Source organism: Neodiprion pinetum, chromosome 1 (genome assembly GCF_021155775.2).
Source record: "Neodiprion pinetum isolate iyNeoPine1 chromosome 1, iyNeoPine1.2, whole genome shotgun sequence".
NCBI classification, from domain to species: Eukaryota; Metazoa; Arthropoda; class Insecta; order Hymenoptera; family Diprionidae; genus Neodiprion; species Neodiprion pinetum.
The window spans coordinates 40,493,581-40,514,875 of record NC_060232.1 but is presented as its reverse complement, the minus strand read 5'-3'; the positions used below and the strand labels follow the sequence as shown (position 1 = coordinate 40,514,875).

The 21,295-nt window shown below is 38.0% G+C and overlaps 3 protein-coding genes across 10 annotated transcripts; 1 reads left to right on the top strand and 2 right to left on the bottom strand.

Moving 5' to 3' along the window:
* Window positions 1-714: 714 nt before the first annotated feature.
* On the bottom strand, window positions 715-12,363 carry ewg (DNA-binding protein Ewg). Of its 7 annotated transcripts, none has more exons than XM_046630824.2 (9): window positions 11,810-11,950; window positions 9,852-9,865; window positions 9,560-9,767; window positions 7,825-7,949; window positions 7,259-7,684; window positions 6,843-7,049; window positions 6,032-6,172; window positions 5,650-5,824; window positions 715-3,632 (listed from the first exon to the last, which is right to left on the bottom strand). In XM_046630824.2, the coding sequence occupies exons 3-9, from the start codon at window positions 9,744-9,746 to the stop codon at window positions 3,298-3,300; spliced, it is 1,596 nt and encodes a 531-aa protein (XP_046486780.1). In that variant the 5' UTR covers window positions 9,747-9,767; window positions 9,852-9,865; window positions 11,810-11,950; the 3' UTR covers window positions 715-3,297. The 7 variants fall into 7 exon arrangements, with proteins under 7 accessions (XP_046486780.1, XP_046486736.1, XP_046486746.1 ...); XM_046630780.2 differs by lacking the exon at window positions 11,810-11,950 and adding an exon at window positions 9,973-11,724; XM_046630790.2 differs by lacking the exon at window positions 11,810-11,950 and adding an exon at window positions 9,973-11,721 and having other exon boundaries at window positions 9,584-9,767.
* Window positions 11,811-15,513, top strand: Coq7 (ubiquinone biosynthesis protein COQ7, mitochondrial). Of its 2 annotated transcripts, none has more exons than XM_046630935.2 (3): window positions 11,811-11,951; window positions 14,310-14,477; window positions 14,618-15,513. In XM_046630935.2, exons 2-3 carry the CDS (start codon window positions 14,324-14,326, stop codon window positions 15,049-15,051), a joined length of 588 nt encoding a protein of 195 aa, XP_046486891.1. In that variant the 5' UTR covers window positions 11,811-11,951; window positions 14,310-14,323; the 3' UTR covers window positions 15,052-15,513. The 2 variants fall into 2 exon arrangements, with proteins under 2 accessions (XP_046486891.1, XP_046486899.1); XM_046630943.2 differs by lacking the exon at window positions 11,811-11,951 and adding an exon at window positions 12,368-12,700.
* shf (WNT inhibitory factor 1) lies at window positions 13,563-20,320 on the bottom strand. Its single transcript, XM_046630923.2, has 6 exons — window positions 19,378-20,320; window positions 17,559-17,801; window positions 16,452-16,595; window positions 15,601-15,753; window positions 14,136-14,231; window positions 13,563-14,033 (listed from the first exon to the last, which is right to left on the bottom strand). Exons 1-6 carry the CDS (start codon window positions 19,526-19,528, stop codon window positions 13,807-13,809), a joined length of 1,014 nt encoding a protein of 337 aa, XP_046486879.1. The 5' UTR covers window positions 19,529-20,320; the 3' UTR covers window positions 13,563-13,806.
* Window positions 20,321-21,295: the final 975 nt, after the last annotated feature.

Sequence of the window (21,295 nt, the reverse complement as noted above, 5' to 3'; positions counted from 1 at the left end):
CGAGCATAACTTTTATCAATAGATTGATTTCAATATTAGTGATTATAATCTTCCGAGAAGGATCATAGATCAAAATATGACTCGTCACGTAAATCGCTATATTTAAATTTTTAATTGTATCATTTCTTTTCTGCTTTTCAATTATACCTTAAATATTACTTATAGAGATTAACGACTCAATTTACTTTTTTTTTTACATTGAGAAGTAAACGAAGCAAAAATACAACACAATGACGACATATTTACAAATCACGTTACATCATACACGGCATTAAATTCATATACATCTATCTTACTACAATATAAGATAATCTAATTGTGAAACGTTGATATAGATTCTTTTCGGTTTTTCGAAATGACAATTACCTTAACTAAGTCTTTCAGAAATTTCATAACAAATGCGTATGCATACTACATAAATCATACGTTACAATCATAGTATTATACATACAGATATACCTTCATATACAGTGATGATAATAATAATAAGAATAATAATAACTATATGAATTCTCAATGGCCATGTTTGTTTAAGTAGTATACAGTTGGTTAATTTTCTTAATAGTAGTTTTCTGTCCTATTGACAATCTTTGCCTACAATCATGATTTAAAACTACATCTCTTTTATTATATAAAAAACATTTTTATCATCGCTTTTTGGGTTTTGTTCAATTTTATTGTTTGTTTGCATCGGTACACCTGACATGTGTGCGCTTTGCATACAATAATATAATAATAGTGTTTCGACGTGTTACTTTAAGTTTGCTGCTTTTTTTTTTTTATCTTTTCTTTTTAATTTTATGTTATAAAATCAGGTATTAGAATAAATCATCTTCAGTAAATGACGGTAAAACGGGCAAACCCACATCCTGGCCTTATTCTACTTTTATTTTATTTTTTTTATTTTTTTGTGTTTTTGTTCTCTTTTTGTACAATTGACTATTCATACACAACCAAGTCATCATACATACATTACGTGTACAGACTCATACACTGGTGTCATAATATAAGCAATGGTGAATACCTTTCGTACCATACACAAATTCACATGCCTGCACACACTGCATCTTTCACACGCGCATACACACCTTAACGATTCATGTACACATACCCGTCTACACAGTTTTTCCATTTTAAATATATTTACATGGCACGATACTATAACGAGTAGTAGGCAGATCAACGGTCACTGTATGTATAATAAACAATCTATTTCGAGCCGCGCGTACCATGATGCGTTGTTCCCCTTTTGCGATGAAGTATGTAAAACTCTTTAGATTTATTTAATAATTTTTCTGATCTTTTTTTTCTTTGAAATATTCGTATTTAAATTGATTAGCAATTCGCATAAGGCATAACAAGCACAAACTAAGATCGTTCGTTGTGCTCATATAAAAAAATTAATCAATGAATTACGATGGTCAGATAGAATTAGAACAAATTACCGCTACAACATAAACAATTCGATATACAGTACATAATGTAACAAGAGGTAGAGAAAGTGTAATAAACCTACAGAAATAAAAAGAACAAAAAAACATGTCAACAAATACCCTGAAAAATAATGTATTGTTATCCAGTACACATTTTAAAGGTGACAAAATTCTTGAAAAAAATTAAACTAACAATAAGAGAGAAAAAAACCTCATTATCTATATAAAAACACGTGAATAACGGTTGAATCGTTTCATCAACTCCACGTCTTATATCCAATTTCAAGAATTACACATGCCGTGTGAGTACTCGTGTACGTAGTTAAATAAATCGCGCAAATAAAGCTCTATTTTATTAGTTCATTATAATTTCTTATGAGAGTACGAACATTCTTTCGAGTATTTCTAGATTCATCCTTTTATTTACTCAAAGCTGTATGACGTGTGATGTATTAACGACGATGCAATACATAATATCATACACAAAAATAGCAAACTAATGTTCCGACATTTTCTCGCGTGATTTATGACGCCAACGCCACATAAAAGGGTACAAGATTTTGTGCATTCCTCTCTAAATAATTGACTTCCAAGTTTCCAAATGAAAATATATCAACTGTTTGTTTTTAGCAAAACTTATAAATTTTTCAAATTCGAAGAGCATTAGCGATAATTGCAACAACGATAACACAGTAATCATATTACAAGATTCTAATATTTGTAATTTGTATTTAAAAACATCGTTCAATTTAAAGGCATTCAAAGTTACTTCAGCAAACTAATCCTTCAACAAAATTTTCAAAACTCTACTTCACAGAGAGTAAATGTCTATCATCTGGATAATAGTTACCTGTTGTGATTCGTCAAGCATTAAAAATGTCGAGCATACAACATGGTCAAGAAATATCTTCAAAAATGTCAAGAAATAAGTAAGTTTTGAAATATGCAATAAAAGTTCATGGGATTGAAGATTTAATAATAGTATGCTTTTGACATTGTTGAGGAATTATTTGAAAATGATCATTTCAATCTAGTGACTCCGGAGAGATCACATGGCGAAGTTTAACGGATTTTTCTCATTTCATATTTCATTACTTTGGGTAAATAATAATATGATCGTGTATTCTTTTTTCACCAAACATAGAATTATAACAAATTGTCAATAGTTTAAACGAGGTTTTGTTAAATGTCATCATGCTAAAGTATATTTAAGTATATAAAAAACAGTGAAATGCAAATGCATGTAACTTTTGCAATTGTCGTTTATAAGAGAAATAAAGAAATATGACCGAAATATTCGACAATGCTGTATGCACGAGAGGAAAACAGCCATCTTTTCCGGTGTCACTTCCACATTGTAACATTTTTGTAACTCTAAAAGAATATCGTTCATCCGTTTTCAATGACATATGCATTATTTATTCAATTTTTCGATTGATTATTTGATAAAATTTATCTCTCTCTAATTAAGGTATATGATTATAGAGTGAGTAGAATATATTCATGCGAATACATTGGCGGTCACAAAAACAACACGATTACGAAATATCTCAAATATGTTGACATAGGCAGTTTCCGCATGTTTACTTTCACTCTACAGCCAAAGAATACTGTATCTATTCTTCTGCTTGGACACTTTTTTGACTAGACGGTATGTCTGACACATGCGTCAATTTACCTAACGCGCCCTGCAACATCCGCGAAACAAACGTGTATATATATATAAATATATTCAATATATATCGAATCGAGCTACAATTTGCAAATAATTCATAATTGCAAATCTGTATATCCAAATAGACTGGAAAAACACGCGGCTCGTTTCGTGCCTGAGAAGTAAAACCGTGTAACCATCGAAATTAGTTTATTCGGGACTAGATGCGGCTTGCTGTTGTTGTTGGCTGTCCTCGTCCTTAATAACCTCAGCCTGCATGGCCTTGGTGAGAGCATTGGCATCCTTAAGCGATATAACTTGTAGAACTTGGTGCTCGCCAGCTGCATTGATCATAGTCATGGGATGTCCCTGAATAGTAACTGCCTCGATGCTGGTCTCGCCGTTTCCTGGTTCAACCTTAGGTACCTGGACCATCGGAGTGACAACCTGCATGGTACCGTCGCTCTGGATGTTGGCTACCATCGTCTGGTACATGCTGGCCGATACCGGTACAGTGATAACGCCGGATACGGAAACCGGATAGCCTGAAACACCGATATCAACCATGCTGTGTTCTGCGGTCTGCATGTGCCCTCCCATCAGCCTTTCTGCTGTATAGTAAACTGGAGAATTATGTCAGACTTTCTTAGAGCATCAATATTATTGTGCCTCTGTCACCGAGCTAATAATTAACCGCATGGTTGTTAAAATGTTTCACTTTGAGAAATCCTCTGACTGCTTTAGATTTTTCTGATGATTTTAAAATTGCATTATAAACCTGTTGCCGAATGTGATTTAAAATCAAACTCATGGGATTAGTAAATTGCTATGATTACGTATTAATAGGTCTATTATTTTAAGCACTATATTATTTATAGCAATGGGATATGAAAATGACCTCCAGTTCACGACACAGTTTGACGCTATCATCTGATTCATGCAAAACACTTGTCTCATGGTGTCTACTATATTAAATTTGTACATAAATATTAACCAACGAAGGTATATACAAACATTCAAATGATAAGCGTAATTAAAATAATTCGCTTCGCAGCATAGGCTCAGTATTGAAGTTTTCTTGATGTGAACACGTAAAAAAAAAAAAAAAAGAAACAATAAATTGTTAGAGAATATACAAACATACTTGTAAAATGATTGTTGAAGAACTAGTTCTGACCTCGCAATTTTACTTCCGGGACATAGACAGTATGTACGTATGACGTGGCGAAAAAACGAGATGCCACAATTATTGAAAAATGGAAAAATAAAAATCTGATTAAGGCAGTCTTCGAGAAGCGATTCATTATTCCGACAACGCGTGAATGCTCTAATTATAATGAAATAACAATAATCATGATAATAATAATGATAGTATAACATCACTAGCGCTTTATTTTCTTTACTTTTTTCTTCAAACAGAACACACAGTACGGATACACAATTTAAGTTATATATACTGCATTTTTATTGCACAGCAAATATATTGGCGAAGACTGCCCTGGAATATTGAAATGAAGAATATAAAGTCAAAGTAATGAAACATCAATAAAACAATAATCTATGTACATTAAATTTATTTCGTTACTGTGCTTAAGTAAAATCAATAATTAATATTCGCTAGATAATAATAATAGTAATAATGATAAAACAAAGATAAAATTTCTCTTTGCAATTCGAACTGTCTCGATTCACTCGTATGATCTCTCTTTGTCGCACGGCTTTATCTAGGTAATTTACTATGTTGCTTTAATTTCATCTAATATTTGGAATCTATAACTTTCAGCAACTTTTCAATCCATTATCGAACTTAAGTATGTATGTAATATGCAAAGAGAACGTCGACTACAATTGCGTATTTGTACATTTGGCATTCCGTAGACGCAAAAATATTGTTTATTAGGAATCTGTAAAGTGTTTGTACGACAATATTTTTTCCACTCTCTTTTTCTCTCTCTCTCTATCTTTCACTCTCCGGAACATGCATCACATTTAAAGTTTCAAGTATATTCCGCGAAGATAAGAAGGAAGAAAATCAATGATAGAAAAAAAAATAATAATAAAATGTTGATTTAATAAGAAAAAAGTGAGAATAAAAAAAACAATAATCCGTAACAGACCTCAGTATGTATATACATATGTACGTGATACATACACAGGTATAAAGTTATTTGTAAACAGATATGTGTATCTATCCTTTGGTAGCAAGTGCTGAGATTTAGAATTCTCATACGGATACTTACAAATAAAATAAAACGAAACCTGTTTTTAATTATCGTTTCACACACAACTACCTCAAAGTAAAAATTTCGCACAGCTTTCCTCGGTCCAAAGATCTCTGATTCATACGCCTGATTTATGCGGTAACTGAATTGAATTGATTAAAGCTACAACTTGAAAATTTGCGAATGTAAAAATGAGGAAACGTGTGCATCACTTTTATTTGGAGGCGTAGAAACGGTGCATTACACTGAAGTAATAAACGTTTGCTGGCCAGCCATTCGAGTCACTGCCCGAGTAACTCCTGACCGGGGACGGTGCAGAGCCTATAGAAAATTGTTTTACCGTGTCCATCTTCCCCAGTGAGGATAATCTGGCCATCTTGTCCCAGCGTAGCCTCAGTCACGCTGTTAAGGTCGACGGAAACGCTGCCGCCCTCGCCTCCCCCCGTAACTTCGGCAAGAGTTTGAACCTCACCTTGACTTGTGTGGATCTGAAACGAATGCAGATTTTCATCAAACTAAACGAAAGAAGGGTGAATCGGAACCTGCTGGTGTTTCTGTTTGCACTTTACTAGGCTTGGCCTATAAGCATAAAGTACCACCTTGCGCTTGAAATTCATCATTCTTTGGTTGTTTACGTTCTACAAGTTATTCCTAACTACTTTCTGAGTATGTTAGAGAGGCGATAATTCCTCGTTGTATAAAATACGGAGCTTATCACTTACCGTAGCAACACCTTGAACTTGTGCCGTTGTTCCATCTGGTAGTGTAATGATAGGATTGCTTGGATCAACTTGTATTATTGATACCGTTCCATCGGGATTTGTTATGGTCTGCAAGACCGCTGTTGGATATTGTGCTGTCATCTGCAAAACGAGGAACACAGCGCAACACGTTACACAAACGAAATATATCTTTTTGCCAGTAAATGCCAATCGAAGAATATAGTTCCTCAAGTAGAGTGGTTAATTATTTCACTTATTGACTATGCAGAGATAATACAGAGTTTTAATATCTGGTGGGATCTCAGAAAGTTTACCAGCTGGTTGTGCAAATGATATGATATCATAAATCATTTCGGAAAAATCTAAGTAGTCTTACATGATTTAAAGGGTTGGCTGATACTTTGGGATCAATGGTGAAAAAAATAAAATAAATGTTTCAGCGTAATATCATCATCACCCCCCCCCCCCCCCCCCTCAATATCGATGGTAATTAAATACTGTGCTCCAATCCCGTGGCAGTACCGACCATCGAAATTATAAGAACGAAAAAACCGGATTTTGCCGACGAAACAATTCTTCATCCACATGACACAGAATACCTGATACTTTCATTGTTATTTATTGAATTACCGCATTGAATACTATGCGTGACAATCATGTGTAAGTATCAGGCGGTAGTTTGAGGATTTCCTAGGTTCGTATTTCCCGCACAACTTGTGCATAAAGTAGAAAAAATTAAAGGAGAGATAGGGGATCACGTCAAGCTACCCTTCGGAAGCAAAAGTGGCATAACGCGTACAACAATCCCCACCGTTTGTTGTTGTTGTTGTTGTCCTGACTGGCTTCCTTGGCCTTGGTTAGAAGCATGTGACTGATGCGAGGAAGAGTGCGGCGTTTGTTGCTGAATCAAAATTGTCGTTTTGTCATCTTCTTCGCTAAACGCTGGTAGTAGATCCTCTCGGCCGTGAAACTTGTAACAGTTTATCACGATTTGCCTCAGTGCATGTGTCCAAGAAATCTATAACATAAAGAGACACATATCAATAAAAAAATTATTCATACAAAAATATCAATTTAGTTTTTTTTTTTTTCAATGACTTCAAATTCGACAGATAGTAGGAGTGACAAAATAATCTCTAATTCAGAATGTTTCTAAGGTGGTCATGCGTAACGATATTTTAAATTCACTGTATTTTCTCTTCCCTCTGGAAAATCCCATCCACCGACCTTTTGTTTCTCGTCTTCGGATCGAGCATCCATGCGAACATTGGCCCAAGGTAATTCTTCAGGCCACCAAGGCGGTCGAGTACTTTCGCGCCCCCAGCCAGGCTTACCTCTGCCTGTAGAATACTTCAGCATCAAAGGTATAAACGCCCTAAGCTGGGCCTGGGTCATTTTTTCAACGGGTGTTGGTATGCCGTCTATTATTAGTGGAGGTAGTTCGTACAGGGACGGATCCTCTTGTACAGGTGGTGGTGCTTGCTGAGCCAATGCGCTCTCTAGTTCTTCCATTACCATACTCCTAAGGTTCTTAACGACATCTTCCAGCGGTTTGGCACCAAAGACCCTGTAGCTGCTGTTAGGCTTACCAGGTGTGGCCACAAGAACAACAGCTTGCTGTCCAACGCGTGTTGCAAATTCGTCGATGGTTTGCTGAAAAATAAGGAAATGTATAATTAACGAGCAAATATGAATTGGTCAAACAGTTTGTAAAATATTAGTGAAAAAAAATGTTCAAGTTGAAGCCTACGAATATTTGAATAAAATTGTTGATAGAGCGTTTCTGTACTCACCCTAAGTTTTCGTAGAAGCCTATTTTGCTGTCGTTTACGAGTACTAGGATTAGTCTCAAAACTATGAGGCCGTTTTCGCTTCTTGGCTGAAACGATGGCAGCAGCTGCAGCTACCCCGACTGGCCCTAGGTACACTCATTATCAGATACCGTTCAGTCCTTCTAATATGAGAATGGACAAGTTGTGCCAGTCAAATATTGCCATTAAAGACCACGTGTGAATTCTCCCAAGTTTGTGATAGATGAATGTTTTTACCAACATATTCTCAAATCCAGTTCCGAAAAGAAAAAATATTTCTTGCATTGCCAATACACCAATGCAACAATATTTGTAACGAAAAGTGAAAATGACTTCACGTTGGAATGGATTTCTAAATGCAAGATGGTCCGATTTACAATAAAGGCAATATTGTGCTAATACAACGTTTAATAATTAAATGCATTAAAATACAAAACACACGTGTGTACTTCGTACAACAAATTAAACGCACAAGCAACATTAGAACAACACGTATCTGCATTTCACACAAAATACAGGATAATCCTGCATGGAAGAGCGTCACTGATGAACATCTCACCGAAATTAAAAATATTATTGATCCTTTTCATGTTAAATATTAATGACAATCATGCCTTTGCACAGGTAAATAAATTTTATCAACAATTCGAATCATTTCTTTTCTCTGTAGCTCAATACTTAGCTTTTACTAGAGATGGATCAATTTTTGTTAAAATTTTTCAAACACTCATTGAATATGCGATAATCAGTTCATGAGATTGTCAATTCACTGTGACATTAGTGATTCAGAAGATTAATACGAACAAGAATAATAGATTATTCGTTAGAGATTTTCGATATTCTAGAATTCAAGCATTAAAGAGTAGCAGCACAAAAACGACGAAAAATAATAATATAATACAATCAGCTGTGGTGAATAATAAATAAGAATACAAAAGAAAGATTTGTTCGAATAAATACTACGCCAATATAGATTCTGTACCATTTGAATTACTTTTCGCTTATATTTGCAAAATATAAAAAAAACTTGATTCATCGATATCTGTATCTCGACGTGATTCGAAATTGAAAGAATTTAATGCCGATATAAAATTTACCTCCTACTAATAAGAACAAATATTTAGTACATGTAAATCATAATGTAAGGTATAATGTCATAGTATAGTGATAAACAATAATTACCAATTTATTTGTACTTCCCTCGGACACGTACTATTGCGCAGGGTGTCTCTCATCAAAGTAATAGTCAAATTTTACAACAGACAAAATCCATTTTGCTAGCAAAAATTTCATAAATTGGAACTCAGATCAAATTCTATAAGATGTTGTAATAAAATAAGATTTGATAGACTGAACAGAGGAACTCGTTTTAAAAATTACAGACGGTAATCTGTGAGTGCATTGGATTTGCGTTTCAGAAATTTCAAGTCTAGAGCTGGTTTAAATCGTAAAAACAAATGGATAAATACATACGGTATTTGATTATTGATTGTTTTTTCTACAGTTGCAAAATTACGAATAGTATAAAAATATCAACGCGACAATTACTAAGTATGAGGTTTGATGTAAATGACCATGAATGTTAATCTTTTACTCTGACTCAGAGAAAGCACCCTGCAACGATCAACGTTTGGACAATCGAATAAAACGTACATTAAAAGATTAGAATCGCGAGTTGGTAATTCAAAAGTCGGAAAAGCAAAAAAATGGAAATCACCATTAGCGTGTTTGTTTTGCCAACCTGCAGCGGCGAGCTGGGCGGTAACATCATCGTCCATTGCAGCGGACAAAAGGTCCCCCTCTTCGTACGTCTCAGATCCACTAGTTGGCTCATCATCGTCTTCGTCCGAGAGCCGGTCCATTCGGTCCAAGGCTCCGGATTCTGCACTAGGCAGCGACACCATCCTTTCCTTCACTTTTGACAGCTGAATGTTTTTCAAGGTCTTGATTATTGCAATGCCCCGTCAGTTGTATCAGTAATTTGCAACGATTCTGGTCTTCTACATCACCGTGAGTTGTATCTCTGTGAAAAAAAGCGTTATTCAACGTTTCATTACAGTTTCATTTTTGAATTGTCTATCATCCGATGTAAGAGATATAATTGGACGATTTTAATTATTCATAAATTACCACGAGCTTTCAGAAGAATTATTTGAGGTCTTTGATGTATCATTGCAGCTTTGATTCTGGCAAGTATTTGTACTTGTCAAAACTAAAAATTTTTATGCATAAAATTTGAAATAAGATGGTAATTTTAATCATTACTTTTCAACACAATTTCTGGTATGCATTATTTTAGAAACTATATTTGTGTTTCGGCTTGTCTGAATACAATGAACTGAGAGAACTACCAATTTTGCCAGTCTCCTAACTGCCTACTTTAAGACTTGTTCCCCATAAATAACATTTTTCAGGTTACTGAGCTAGTACAGCTTGAAATGGAGTTTTCAGCACAGTTTCGATATACTTATCACGGTGTTTCAAAATCCTAGCATAATATTTTGGACAGTATTGCAAGTCTTAATTGTACGCAACAAGTGCCGGTTTAGTTAAGAACCAATGATACTGATTTCAGAGATTATATATCAACAGCAGGTACTGTCCAAACTTGAAATATTGGCAGAATTGAAACAGTCCTATTCTGTGTAAGTCTTCAATTTGGTTCGGTATGCATGTTCTTATACTCATATTGTATTTATAAATTACAAGTAATAGGAACTAAAATTTCATTCGCCCATTGTTTATTATCATGCCCTCGATAAAAAAATTTCTTATCCATGGCAAATGATGAAATTAAAGAATATAGGGATTAGAGGAACTTGGAAACGTTTTGCAGGAACATCTGTTTGGCGTAAGGTGGAGAAAAAATGAAAAAATTTAAAAAGGAACCATAAGTTTGTACTATCGCATAATAATTGTTTTCACAAAGCCTGCTAAGCTATAAATGATGAATTGTAAGTACAGCCTCATCCCCTTATTGAATGCAGGCTTTGCCCGATGTGGGGTGGCCAGCATGCTTGTGGGGGAATGGGCAAAGGGGGTGGAGAATGTGAGGGGGAAAGGACAAACTAGAGGGGAGATGGCCAAAAGAAATCAATACAGCAATCTAGAGAGACCGAGGAAGAGGCTCTACACCCACCATGGCCTAATTTTAATGCCAAACTTACTTTGAAAAACAGACGTCGTGAAATAATCGTAAATGTTGTTTAGAAAATTGAGCAACATTGCTCTTTTCCAGAATTTTGGATACATGATTACATGAAAAGAGAACCCGCTACTTCATCTTTTCGGCATTGGTAAAGACATGATCAAATATTTTCTACGCGATAGGTAACGGCTGTGTACCGGTACACAGAAAAAAATAAAATAAACATATCCGAGTGCCATGAATCTTTTAGGTAGGTGAAACTTGACAACAGGAGGAGAATCCTGCTGAAACCCTACGAGTGTTTTCAATCGACTCCGGGCACAAGCAGTAAGGAAGGTTGGCGGTATGGAAACGTTGCGGAGAGCGTATGCCATGATGTGAACTGAGCGTACTGGAACGGAGTATCGAGATAGAACTGATAGTCGGACGTAGCGCTGGGTGACGGATAAAATGATATATGTAACTTTTTGGTTAAGTGTCAGATAGGAAGAGGATAAGTTTGGGGAACGAGAGGAAAGGTGAGGGTGAAACAGAAGAAGGGTCCCGATTTGTTTGAACCGATCCTGAGAACGGTGATGAAGCTCGAGTAGCGAACGAGGTTGAGGACGAGGAGGTTCGAGCACGAAGATTAGGCGCGGAGTAGCCTCGAATATCTGCGTGGTAATTCAGCGCGACTCGTCGACGTCGGCGTCGTCTTGTTCGTCCTGATCGTCGAGTCAAAATGCGCAGGGCAAGGTAAAAGAGAGCCCCGGACGGGCAAAGCTCATGTCCGAAGAACTCTGGAGCAAGCCCAGTTAAAATCGCGAGTTGCGTACGCACCTTTAAGCCTGCGTCTGCGGGAGGACTGCCGCCGTCGGCCGTCCTACGGCCATCTCTCACGGTTCTTAGCGACGCAGTAACTCCACCAGGACAACGTTAACCCGGACGGGCCTCCACCGACGGGCACCGTTAATTTATCAAGGTAAATATCACAATACCACCACCCGTCACACGCACCATGGCATTTGCCAGGCGTATCGATCGCCTACGCGGCCCTACGCCTCGGACGGCCTTCCATAACAAACGCGATACGGCAGCCATTTTGGGCGAGCCTGCGCGTTGCGTGGTTAGCAGACGATACGAAATTCTCTCTATTTAACGCTCGGTACACGGCCGAATAGTGCCGCAACCCGAGAGGCCTTTGTTAAATTACATTTCACAACATATTAGCGTTACCATACTCACCGATTTACCAAGTTTATTTCCAAATTTACGCTGGCCACCACGGAAACACGAACATCGTACGCATATATACAAGCCTGTAATAATCCGATTGGATAATAAAACGTACATGTCATGGCGGTCTCTGTTTACGGCCTCCGATTGGCTCGTCCGTGCCCGCGCCTCGCGTCGGTAGGCCGTAGGGCGTCTTCTCGCCTACGGTAAAATCTATGCGAATGCGGGACGAACGGCGATTCATCTGATCGCCATGACCGCCGTCCCGCATTCTACGTTTCCGCCTCGTAATTTCACAAACACCGCACTCTGACCGAACCTTTTGATTCCCCTCGAGTTAAACTCTTCTTCTCAGGCGCCAACACGCGCGTGACTTTGTTCCAAGTACCACGTACCGTTGTCTTGTAACCTCAAATTATAATTGGAAGAGAAAAAATTACGGGGCAACCCTTCGAAGTTGGTGGTTCGTTATAAAATTTTAGATCCTCCGAAAAGGTACGCATTACATGTTACCTACACTGCGCCGGCAGCGAGACGTCTCTCGTCCTCTATTGTTGCTGTGTTTACAAACTTATCAGTCACTGTCGGGTAGATTTTATTTTTTCATTTATTTGCAATCACGACGTGTGGTTTAGTCTCATTAAATCCTCACTCTGGACAGTGCACAATTCAAATATCAACTCCTTAGTGATAGATTAATGACACTTGGTTGTGCGCATTGTTCGACATTATTTTAGGGGCTAGTTGTTTTAGAGTTACAGAAAAATCCTATCGACTAGAGCATAGACTTTAGTTGGATGACGAAACAACTGGTCGTGCATTGAAATTTCAATAATTTTTACAAATAAATGCAACCATTGGCTGGTTTAATACATTTTTCCATACTCGTTTTACATTCTGCAAGCCGTAAGCTGAATGGATATATAAATGACTGTGAACGGAAAAAATTGCTTGGACCAACTTAGTTTAATACCCAAATGTTCTGTTTTGTCGATTTTTGATTCGAATCTGCATATTTCCTTCACTTCAGGATTTAGTGACTATGCTGGAAATGAATTGTTCCTCATCTTAGCCACCAACTGAAAAAAACAACTAAGAAATCTTACTAATATTGTAAAATTATACATAAAGTCGTCATTGCTATGTTGAAATTTCAAATAAGCTTACAATTAACAGTGTATGATAAAAGATTCAACCTGATTCAATTTGAAAATCCAAATCGTAGTGAATAAATAAAAGTTTGAATCCATATGAAACCTTCAAAATTGAACAAAATGAATTTCTTTGAATTTAATTGAATCAGTTACAGTTTACAGTAAACAAGTTCTCATACTGTTAAATAATATAAACAGTGTGATAAAAGGAAAAAAAGAACCTTTATTATTTGCTTTATACAATCGCTATAATAATATATCTTATAACAAACGATAATAATATTAATAATAATAATAATAATAATAAAAACAACAACAATCGTTTTATTATCATAAAATTGGTGTAAAACAATTTTACATATCACATCTCTGAAGGGGCGGAGGGGGGCAGGAGGGAGTACTAGGGTATATATTGCAAGATCGTCTGGTACCGGCAATATCTTGTTTTCAAGCCCATGGCTTATTCTTGTTGCATAATTTCCCAAACCACCCAGGTTCACACTGACACGTGTTGTCTGGCTGGCACGAGCCGTTTCGACAAGGTCTCGTACATGCCGACCTCTGCGGTGATCTTCTCCCAATCTCGCAATGATTGCCTTTGAATCCAGCCGGACAACGACACACATTGTTTCCCTTACATTTTCCACCATTTACACAAGGAATCACGCATTTGGCTGTGAAATAAATAACATCCGTAACTGAACAAAATTTGTGAAAAAAATAAAAAACTGTCAGTACTGCTTAGAAGTCTATCAAGGAATTTATATTGTACTTACAAAATTCACAACGAAGACCAAAGTATCCCTTGGGGCATTCACAGGTATCCTTTTGCACACATTTACCTCCATTCAAACATTTCTCTGTGCAAATACCTGTAAATATTTGAAAAAATTATTGTTTCAGTTCTGTGAGCTAAAGTAATTTTACTCTTATTCTACTTTTTCTTTCAGAATTCTTAATCAACATGTTGCGCCTGAGTGGCTGCCGCTTGGCGAGCACAGCTTCATCTGCAACGTCCAATACAAAAGCTGGGAAACTGTTGGATGCTATTATAAGAGTGGACCATGCTGGTGAACTTGGAGCAGACCGAATATACGCAGGACAAATGGCTGTCCTAGGTTTGCTATGCAAATTAATAAGTTATGAATTCATAATTCTCTGAACCCATCATCTTTGCCTATGCAGTCAAAGAAATGTCGATACCATGCCAACTCCTATTTATTGAGCAAACTTGATTGACTCTGATGGTAATTTACAGGCAAAACATCAGTGGGGCCGACTATACAGCATATGTGGGATCAGGAAAAAGGGCACCGCGAAAAGTTTGAAGAATTAATCAGGAAACACCGCGTAAGACCGACGGTTCTCGTTCCGTTATGGAACGTAGCCGGATTCGTTTTGGGTGCTGGGACAGCAATGATGGGACCAAAGGCAGCAATGGCCTGTACTGTAGCAGTGGAGACTGTGATCGTTGAGCACTATAACGAGCAGCTGCGATCTTTGATGGAAAATAGTGACGAGAACGTAGACAAAGAGTTGTTGGATACAATACGAAAGTTCCGTGATGAAGAGCAGGAACATCACGACACTGGAATTGATCATGGTGCTGAACAGGCACCGTTTTATAAAGCTTTAACTAACGTTATTAAAGCAGGATGCAAAACTGCCATAACGATATCAAAAGTCATTTAAATCAGGCTTGTAATTCTAGGTATTACTTTTATTAAACAGAGGTTGATCCGTTTTGCGATTCACCCAGGTCGTATGTTCTCAAAGTTCTTAATTGTAAAATGCGATTTGAATTGTGAAATTGGTCTTGCTACTTCGATAGATCCTAGTTAAAACACAGAAAATGGATATGATTCAATGTAACCGGTGTCAGTGCAAGTTTGTAGTCGTACACTATTCTATTCGAAGCTGATATCGCTGATTATAATTCTCTAGACATTGCCCACGCTTTGATCCTATGCGGCTACTTTGCTCCAACGCAACCTGCAGCGCTAAACTTTGTTTCACTTACAATTAAGCAATATTCAAAGACTACTAATCGACGATTACAATATTTTATCCAACCTTGTCTACGCCGCGTTACTTTTCTGTAAATAATTTATCTTTGTACAAATGTTGATTAATAAAATGATATGTTTTCATAAACCTCGGTTGAACGAATAATAATTTCATATTGGGCCAGATATTCTATGCTACCCTTTCCAGTACAAGTTTGTATTATTAGTAGTATACCTCCTTCGCAATAAGGTCCTTGAAAACCTGGTGGACAGGAACAGACTCCAGGTGCGGTGCAGTTTCCACCATTCATGCAATTGGGATAGCACAACGCCTTCTTACAATGCGGTGGTCCCAAGTAACCATCTGGACATGGTCCAGGATTAGGTTCTGCAAAGTATGTGTAAAATTTTAATTGACCAAATCTTCACCTCCACCGGTGATACGAGTTTTTAGATTCTTCTACATGAATTTTCCGGCACACTGCGAGAGATTTCGATAACATCTTCCTCTAAAGTCTGGACTTCGTAAAATTTCATAGTTGATTGGAAAATCTCACGTGAAAAAAAAATAAATAATCTTTCGCAAAACGACGTGAATTTCACAATCTTCACGAAAATTTTGCATCAAAGGTGTCTGTGAAAGAATTCTCAGAACCTTCACGTTCTCATCTACGTACGTTATAGTCTGAGGAGCCAATTGAGACCTAATCGCGCGTGTTCTCCTCATTGTCCGACTACTTCCGTTAGGCGTAATCAGTCGCGTGTGCAATGAAGGGCACGTGCGAGAGAGGGAAATAAGAAAAATGATTGAAGGGCGGGAATGCGGCGTAAACATTGTGTCGACGAAAATCTCACGTCAACTTTGTATTTAGTGGTATATAATGAAGCAAAATATATGAACGTATAAATTACATTTAATTATTTAAAAATTATAGAGTAAATCTCAGGTGAGGGGGAGGGGGGGTCCAAATTAAAAAAAAAAAAAAATACACCTCACGTAATTAATAGACGCCCCCAAGTACCGAATCCTGGATGGACAGCGACGGGGGTGAAGGACACACTGGGTTACGATGCAAGCACACTCACCGCGTAGGGCGCATTCCTTTTGCAAGCTCAGCCGAAGGGGGGTTCCTTTCAGGGGAACACCCTTCCGCGTTTGGATGACCAGCCCGATCTTGAATTGAACAACGCCTGAACTATTCCCCGAACATGGTAGAAGCACGCTGAATTCTGCAATTTTAACATACTTGTATATAGCTTACATCGTGCGTTTCCATCATATTTATAATACCAGATTGCAGTACGTAAAGAAGTAAACGAAAAACCAGAAGCAAGAATTGTTTGCGTTCTTCTTTTCAATTCGCAAGCCTCCAAATTACAATTTATTTCCCTGCTTCTGTAGAAGCTGTGTTTCTTTTCTTGTTATCATCTTGCCTCGATAAAAACAGAAAAAAATAAATAAATAAAACAACGCAACTTTTAAAGGGAAATACGTGCCGAGGTACGTAATCCTAATACGACATCTGTCGATCGTGAAGATAGATTGCGATTTATGCATATTTGTAAAATTATGTCATAAGTATATTCCCAGACGTTGAATCCACATAATGAATGTGACATAATAGAAGCGTTGGAAGAACCACATTCGTTTAAGCAATGTTGTCGACGCTTGTTTGATTTCATACTGACTGTAAAAAGAAATCAGAATAGATCGAAAAAGCTCCGATATAGTGTATGAATAATAATAACTCAATACCCGACGTGTATTGGGCATAATTAACATATATATGCGCGAACGAGCGATCGAGTTTATCATAATTATTCTATGTAAATTTTACCCGACGTTAGAAGTTATTTCAGTTACGTATTTCGTAAGCTACTTTATAAATATCCCCACTTCTTGTAATTACATCGCATAATATAAGTAAAGAGATTAGCAGTGAATTCTTTCTATTAGTCGACGCCCGATTTATGTATAATAGGTATAATATACTGGTGCACGCAAACCTGAATACTGATAAAGTTTCTATATATAAAGTTTGTTCTTTTCATACAAAGATATGTGAAAAGATGATAAACATGCAGAGATATACGCTCTAACCGTACTAAAGAATTTAAAACTCTGTAAATGTAACGTCATATTACAGATAGGATAGTTCCGATATTATGAATTAGAATCAATTTAACTCTCACCTTTTGGTCTCCTCGGCACCCTCCCTCGTTGCTTGATCGTGATCGAGGGTGTCTTGAGGATAGACTCGTTGACCGATTTGAGTCGATCGAAATTATAATAGTACCTCTTAACGCCAGACTTCCACGTGAAATTAACGCACGACACTTCGCTCGGTATCGTCGGTAGTTTCGTCTCAAGCTCCGGGTCCAGGAGGTACGACAACACCGTACCTTCCATTATCGCGTATATCTCAATTTCTAATCCTGTATGCGGTTGAAAAAATAATTTTCAGTGATAATTATAATTATTTAATATTTATTATTAATTATATATCATAAAACAACAACAATATCGTTTGCGTCCGTTACACGAGGTCAGAGATACACGCCTGTTATATCCAAGTTGTAATGAAAACGGGCTGTGACTATAAACGCTGCGATCTGCAGGTCGTAGGTCGAATAATTATACGTATGCACATAATATGCGGTATATGTATGTATACATTAAGGTATTGGAAAACAAAAAATTTTCTTTCTAACAGGTTAAAAACTTCGATTTAGATATAAAAATATGTCTGTTCAAATTTCAGCACTTAATATTGACACTAAGAAGTTGCACGTCGCACTTTTCTATTTTCCATAAGAATAATATGGGAAAAATGGTTTTCGCTCCATCTGATTTTCATAACTAGCTAACGATGCGTCGTACAAAAAATTCACAGACGCATATTTGTAGGGAATTGAACACTCTTTAAAAGAAGTCTCTTATTACTTTCCGATAAAATTACTCCTTCAAAATTTATTCAAGGTCAAAGTAAAATATATTTTAATTGAATAACTCGAAGTATTTTTGAAACACCCTAATACAAGTTATACATAAGTATAATACAAGATATAGGTAAGCATACCTGCAATACGCTTTTGCTAGCATCGAAGTCTCCGAAACATGTGTCTATCTACCTTACGATAATATACGAGTATGTTGACCGTCTTGAGCAAAGAGCCCGTGCAAGATCTTTCGAGGAGTTCGCGGTATATTTGCAGAGGGATAAAGGAACAAGGTGGAAGGAAAATGAAAACAAAGTATTCGATACACGCGCGCATACATAAGTACATGTATGTATTGGAACGAACAAAGAGGAATGTATGATATACACGTCTAAAGTGATTAATAACAATTTTAGGTATTTTATAGGTATGAGATTGATCGGTAGATAATTATAGTTAGTAGGCGAATAGCACGTGTAGTGGCATGAAATAGGAATAATGTTTTAATAACACGTAAAAAAAGAGGGTTAAACTGTATGCGGTGACGTAAAACCAACTTGAAATTGTTGTGTTTTCAATTGACTGTGAGACTTATAAATTCCCACAATGATATGAACCTTCAAACCCCCGGATTGACAAGAATTTAATTCCACAAAATTCGTCGTATACATGAATTACCATTTGGCGCGGGTATTTCGAATGGTAGGTACAAGTCCCGGCGCGCTAGACGATATAACGTGAAAACTTCAGAATACGTTGATCCAAAAAGTAATTGAATGAAACAAGTCCAAATCACTTAGTAATACAAATACAAGTAAACTTTACCACCTGAGAACACTGGTGATATTTTTTTTTCTCAGACTCAAATAAAAATCAGATTTTCTCAAGTGGTAAGCTTTGATTCTAATTCAATTTCAAAGGCATCGCAAAAAGTTTCATTGAAATTCATGCAGGCTTCGCGCAAGTCTGAGGTTAACATCTAGCTCGCCCGTACTATAAGGTGAATATTTTCTAAAACCATTATCCTTCCGACAAGATACTTGCATATTATCACGGATTGAGATATACTTACCGCTAAACATTTTCACCTGTTGCTGATCGATCCATAGGGATATGTCGCCGGTTGGTGGGCGGGTCTTTTTGGCGTCGACCCGGCCCCCGAGGGAGCAGAGCAGCGCCGAGACCAGGACAGCCACGGCTGCCGGGGCTACGGCCTGCTGCATCGTATGTGACGAGCTCTTCCACGCGCCGGGGTATTCAAGGTCGATTATCCGATTTAACGCTTTAATTAATTGTTGACTCCCGAGTTTAGATACGACGCTACGTTCCTCGCACACCCGCCCTCGGATCGCTTCTCCGACTCTGATTATACTTTTATTCCCCCCTCGACTCGCAAATTCCTGCGAGATCGGTCCACCAAACCGCCTTCTGCAGCACGGAAACTAACTATACTTTTGTGACCCGATCTCTGCCGATCCACCCGTCTCGCCTGCCACTACCGTACTAACGAGAGTAACGACGAAGCGCTGCTCTTCGCTGCTGTAGCCGTCTCTCCATCCATCCCCCCCGAATCGCCGCCGCGACCGACCAATTTTCACTTGCCTTCTTCCTCTTTCCGCCAGCCTGCGGCCCTGCAATGGACCGCGATGTATCTCGCCGTCTCACTTTTTCCCAATTCTCCCCCGTTGCAGCCGAGTATCCTCGCGCTTATTCCTGCTTTTCGTCTGGGTCTCGGGATTCGGGATTCTGATCACAGCATCGACTCGCTGCTGCGCCATGCAAAGTCGCGTCTTACTCGCGTTCACGGCAAGCTGTATGCATACGTAGCGGTATAACAGTAAGGACAAGGGACCACGTCGTATTTACACAGATAAACCGGCTTGATGATCGACTGCGAATAATTGGGTGGAAAAAAGATTTCGGCTCGCTCTGTGGTTCCAGACTCCGACTCTCGCGATCTAATCTTTCCGAGACTCCGATTGCCCGTGAACTTCTCCCGCGGCGGGGTCCACGACGTACAACCAGCTTAGACTTATGTGCTGTTTTTATAGCCTGCTACTCGGAGATTCACATATGGATGTGTAATATAGATGTATGAACTGAAAATCTAATTTGACAGGAATTCGCTCGCTAATATCTATCTTCCGTATATGTTTTATTCCTGAACTTTTGTTGAAACTATAAATATACATATACATACATAATCTTCACGTTATCTGCGCATTAAGCGGATACGGTTATTGCCTTGTTTAGTTTCGTATATCGGGAAGCTTCGTCAACCGCGGAGTTGGGGAGATAAGCGATTGTGGAAGAGATATTCTTGACGTATACAATATATACTCGTTATGAAACCTTTCTCGCAACGTGATATCTGTTGACCTTTCTCTGGTTTTGGAAAAGAAGAGCATTTTTGATGTCAGTAAATATTAATAATAAAACCTATATTATATTTGCCGGTGCGATAGATCGTCTCGATATAATTTTCATCGCCGCGTTAGGTTTTCTTAACGCAGCTATTTCTCTTTTTGTCGCACGTCAGAGTCGGTGTAGGCATAGTAATTAACGTCTACAGAACCCTGTTGCAGGTAATTCCACGCAATCGGCTGCGCAGCGACTTATAAATGAGATGCAAATGCACGAACACGTACGCAGAGACCGCGCACCTGTACGTGCAGCGCTGCTGTAGCCGCAACAGACGGCGATCGCCCTGCAGTGTAAGCGACGTGAATCCAGCCTTATCTAACATCTTCGTTATTATATTGCGCTCGTTTCGTCCGAACGAACGGATGTTACAGTCCTCTGATGCCTCCTCGATCGTGCAACAGGTTTAAGAGAGCACTCGATGAATAGCTTTTATTCGGATAATGGGGCCCATTGTGAAGGCCTTCGTGCGGTGACCCAACAAATGGCCCATTGTTCCCGCTCTAACCCCCCACGCCCTTGCTGGCTCACACTTTTTCTCACTCTCGCCCTGTCTCTTTCCCTGCCCC

What these genes read in the sequence shown, in the direction of transcription:
- ewg (XM_046630780.2), bottom strand. Translation starts at nt 10,015, where the DNA reads ATGATACATCAAAGACCTCAAATAATTCTTCTGAAAGCTCGTG. An exon ending in GCAAAACAAACACGCTAATG is followed by an intron (nt 7,950 to 9,559) that starts GTGATTTCCATT and finishes GAGTGTACCTAG; the next exon opens with GGCCAGTCGGGGTAGCTGCA. An exon ending in GGCTTCTACGAAAACTTAGG is followed by an intron (nt 7,685 to 7,824) that starts GTGAGTACAGAA and finishes CTTATTTTTCAG; the next exon opens with CAAACCATCGACGAATTTGC.
- Coq7 (XM_046630935.2), top strand. Translation starts at nt 14,324, where the DNA reads ATGTTGCGCCTGAGTGGCTGCCGCTTGGCGAGCACAGCTTCATCTGCA. An exon ending in AGGACAAATGGCTGTCCTAG is followed by an intron (nt 14,478 to 14,617) that starts GTTTGCTATGCA and finishes GGTAATTTACAG; the next exon opens with GCAAAACATCAGTGGGGCCG.
- shf (XM_046630923.2), bottom strand. Translation starts at nt 19,528, where the DNA reads ATGCAGCAGGCCGTAGCCCCGGCAGCCGTGGCTGTCCTGGTCTCGGCG. An exon ending in ACAGGTGAAAATGTTTAGCG is followed by an intron (nt 17,802 to 19,377) that starts GTAAGTATATCT and finishes AACCGCATACAG; the next exon opens with GATTAGAAATTGAGATATAC. An exon ending in AGGACCTTATTGCGAAGGAG is followed by an intron (nt 14,232 to 15,600) that starts GTATACTACTAA and finishes AAATATTTACAG; the next exon opens with GTATTTGCACAGAGAAATGT.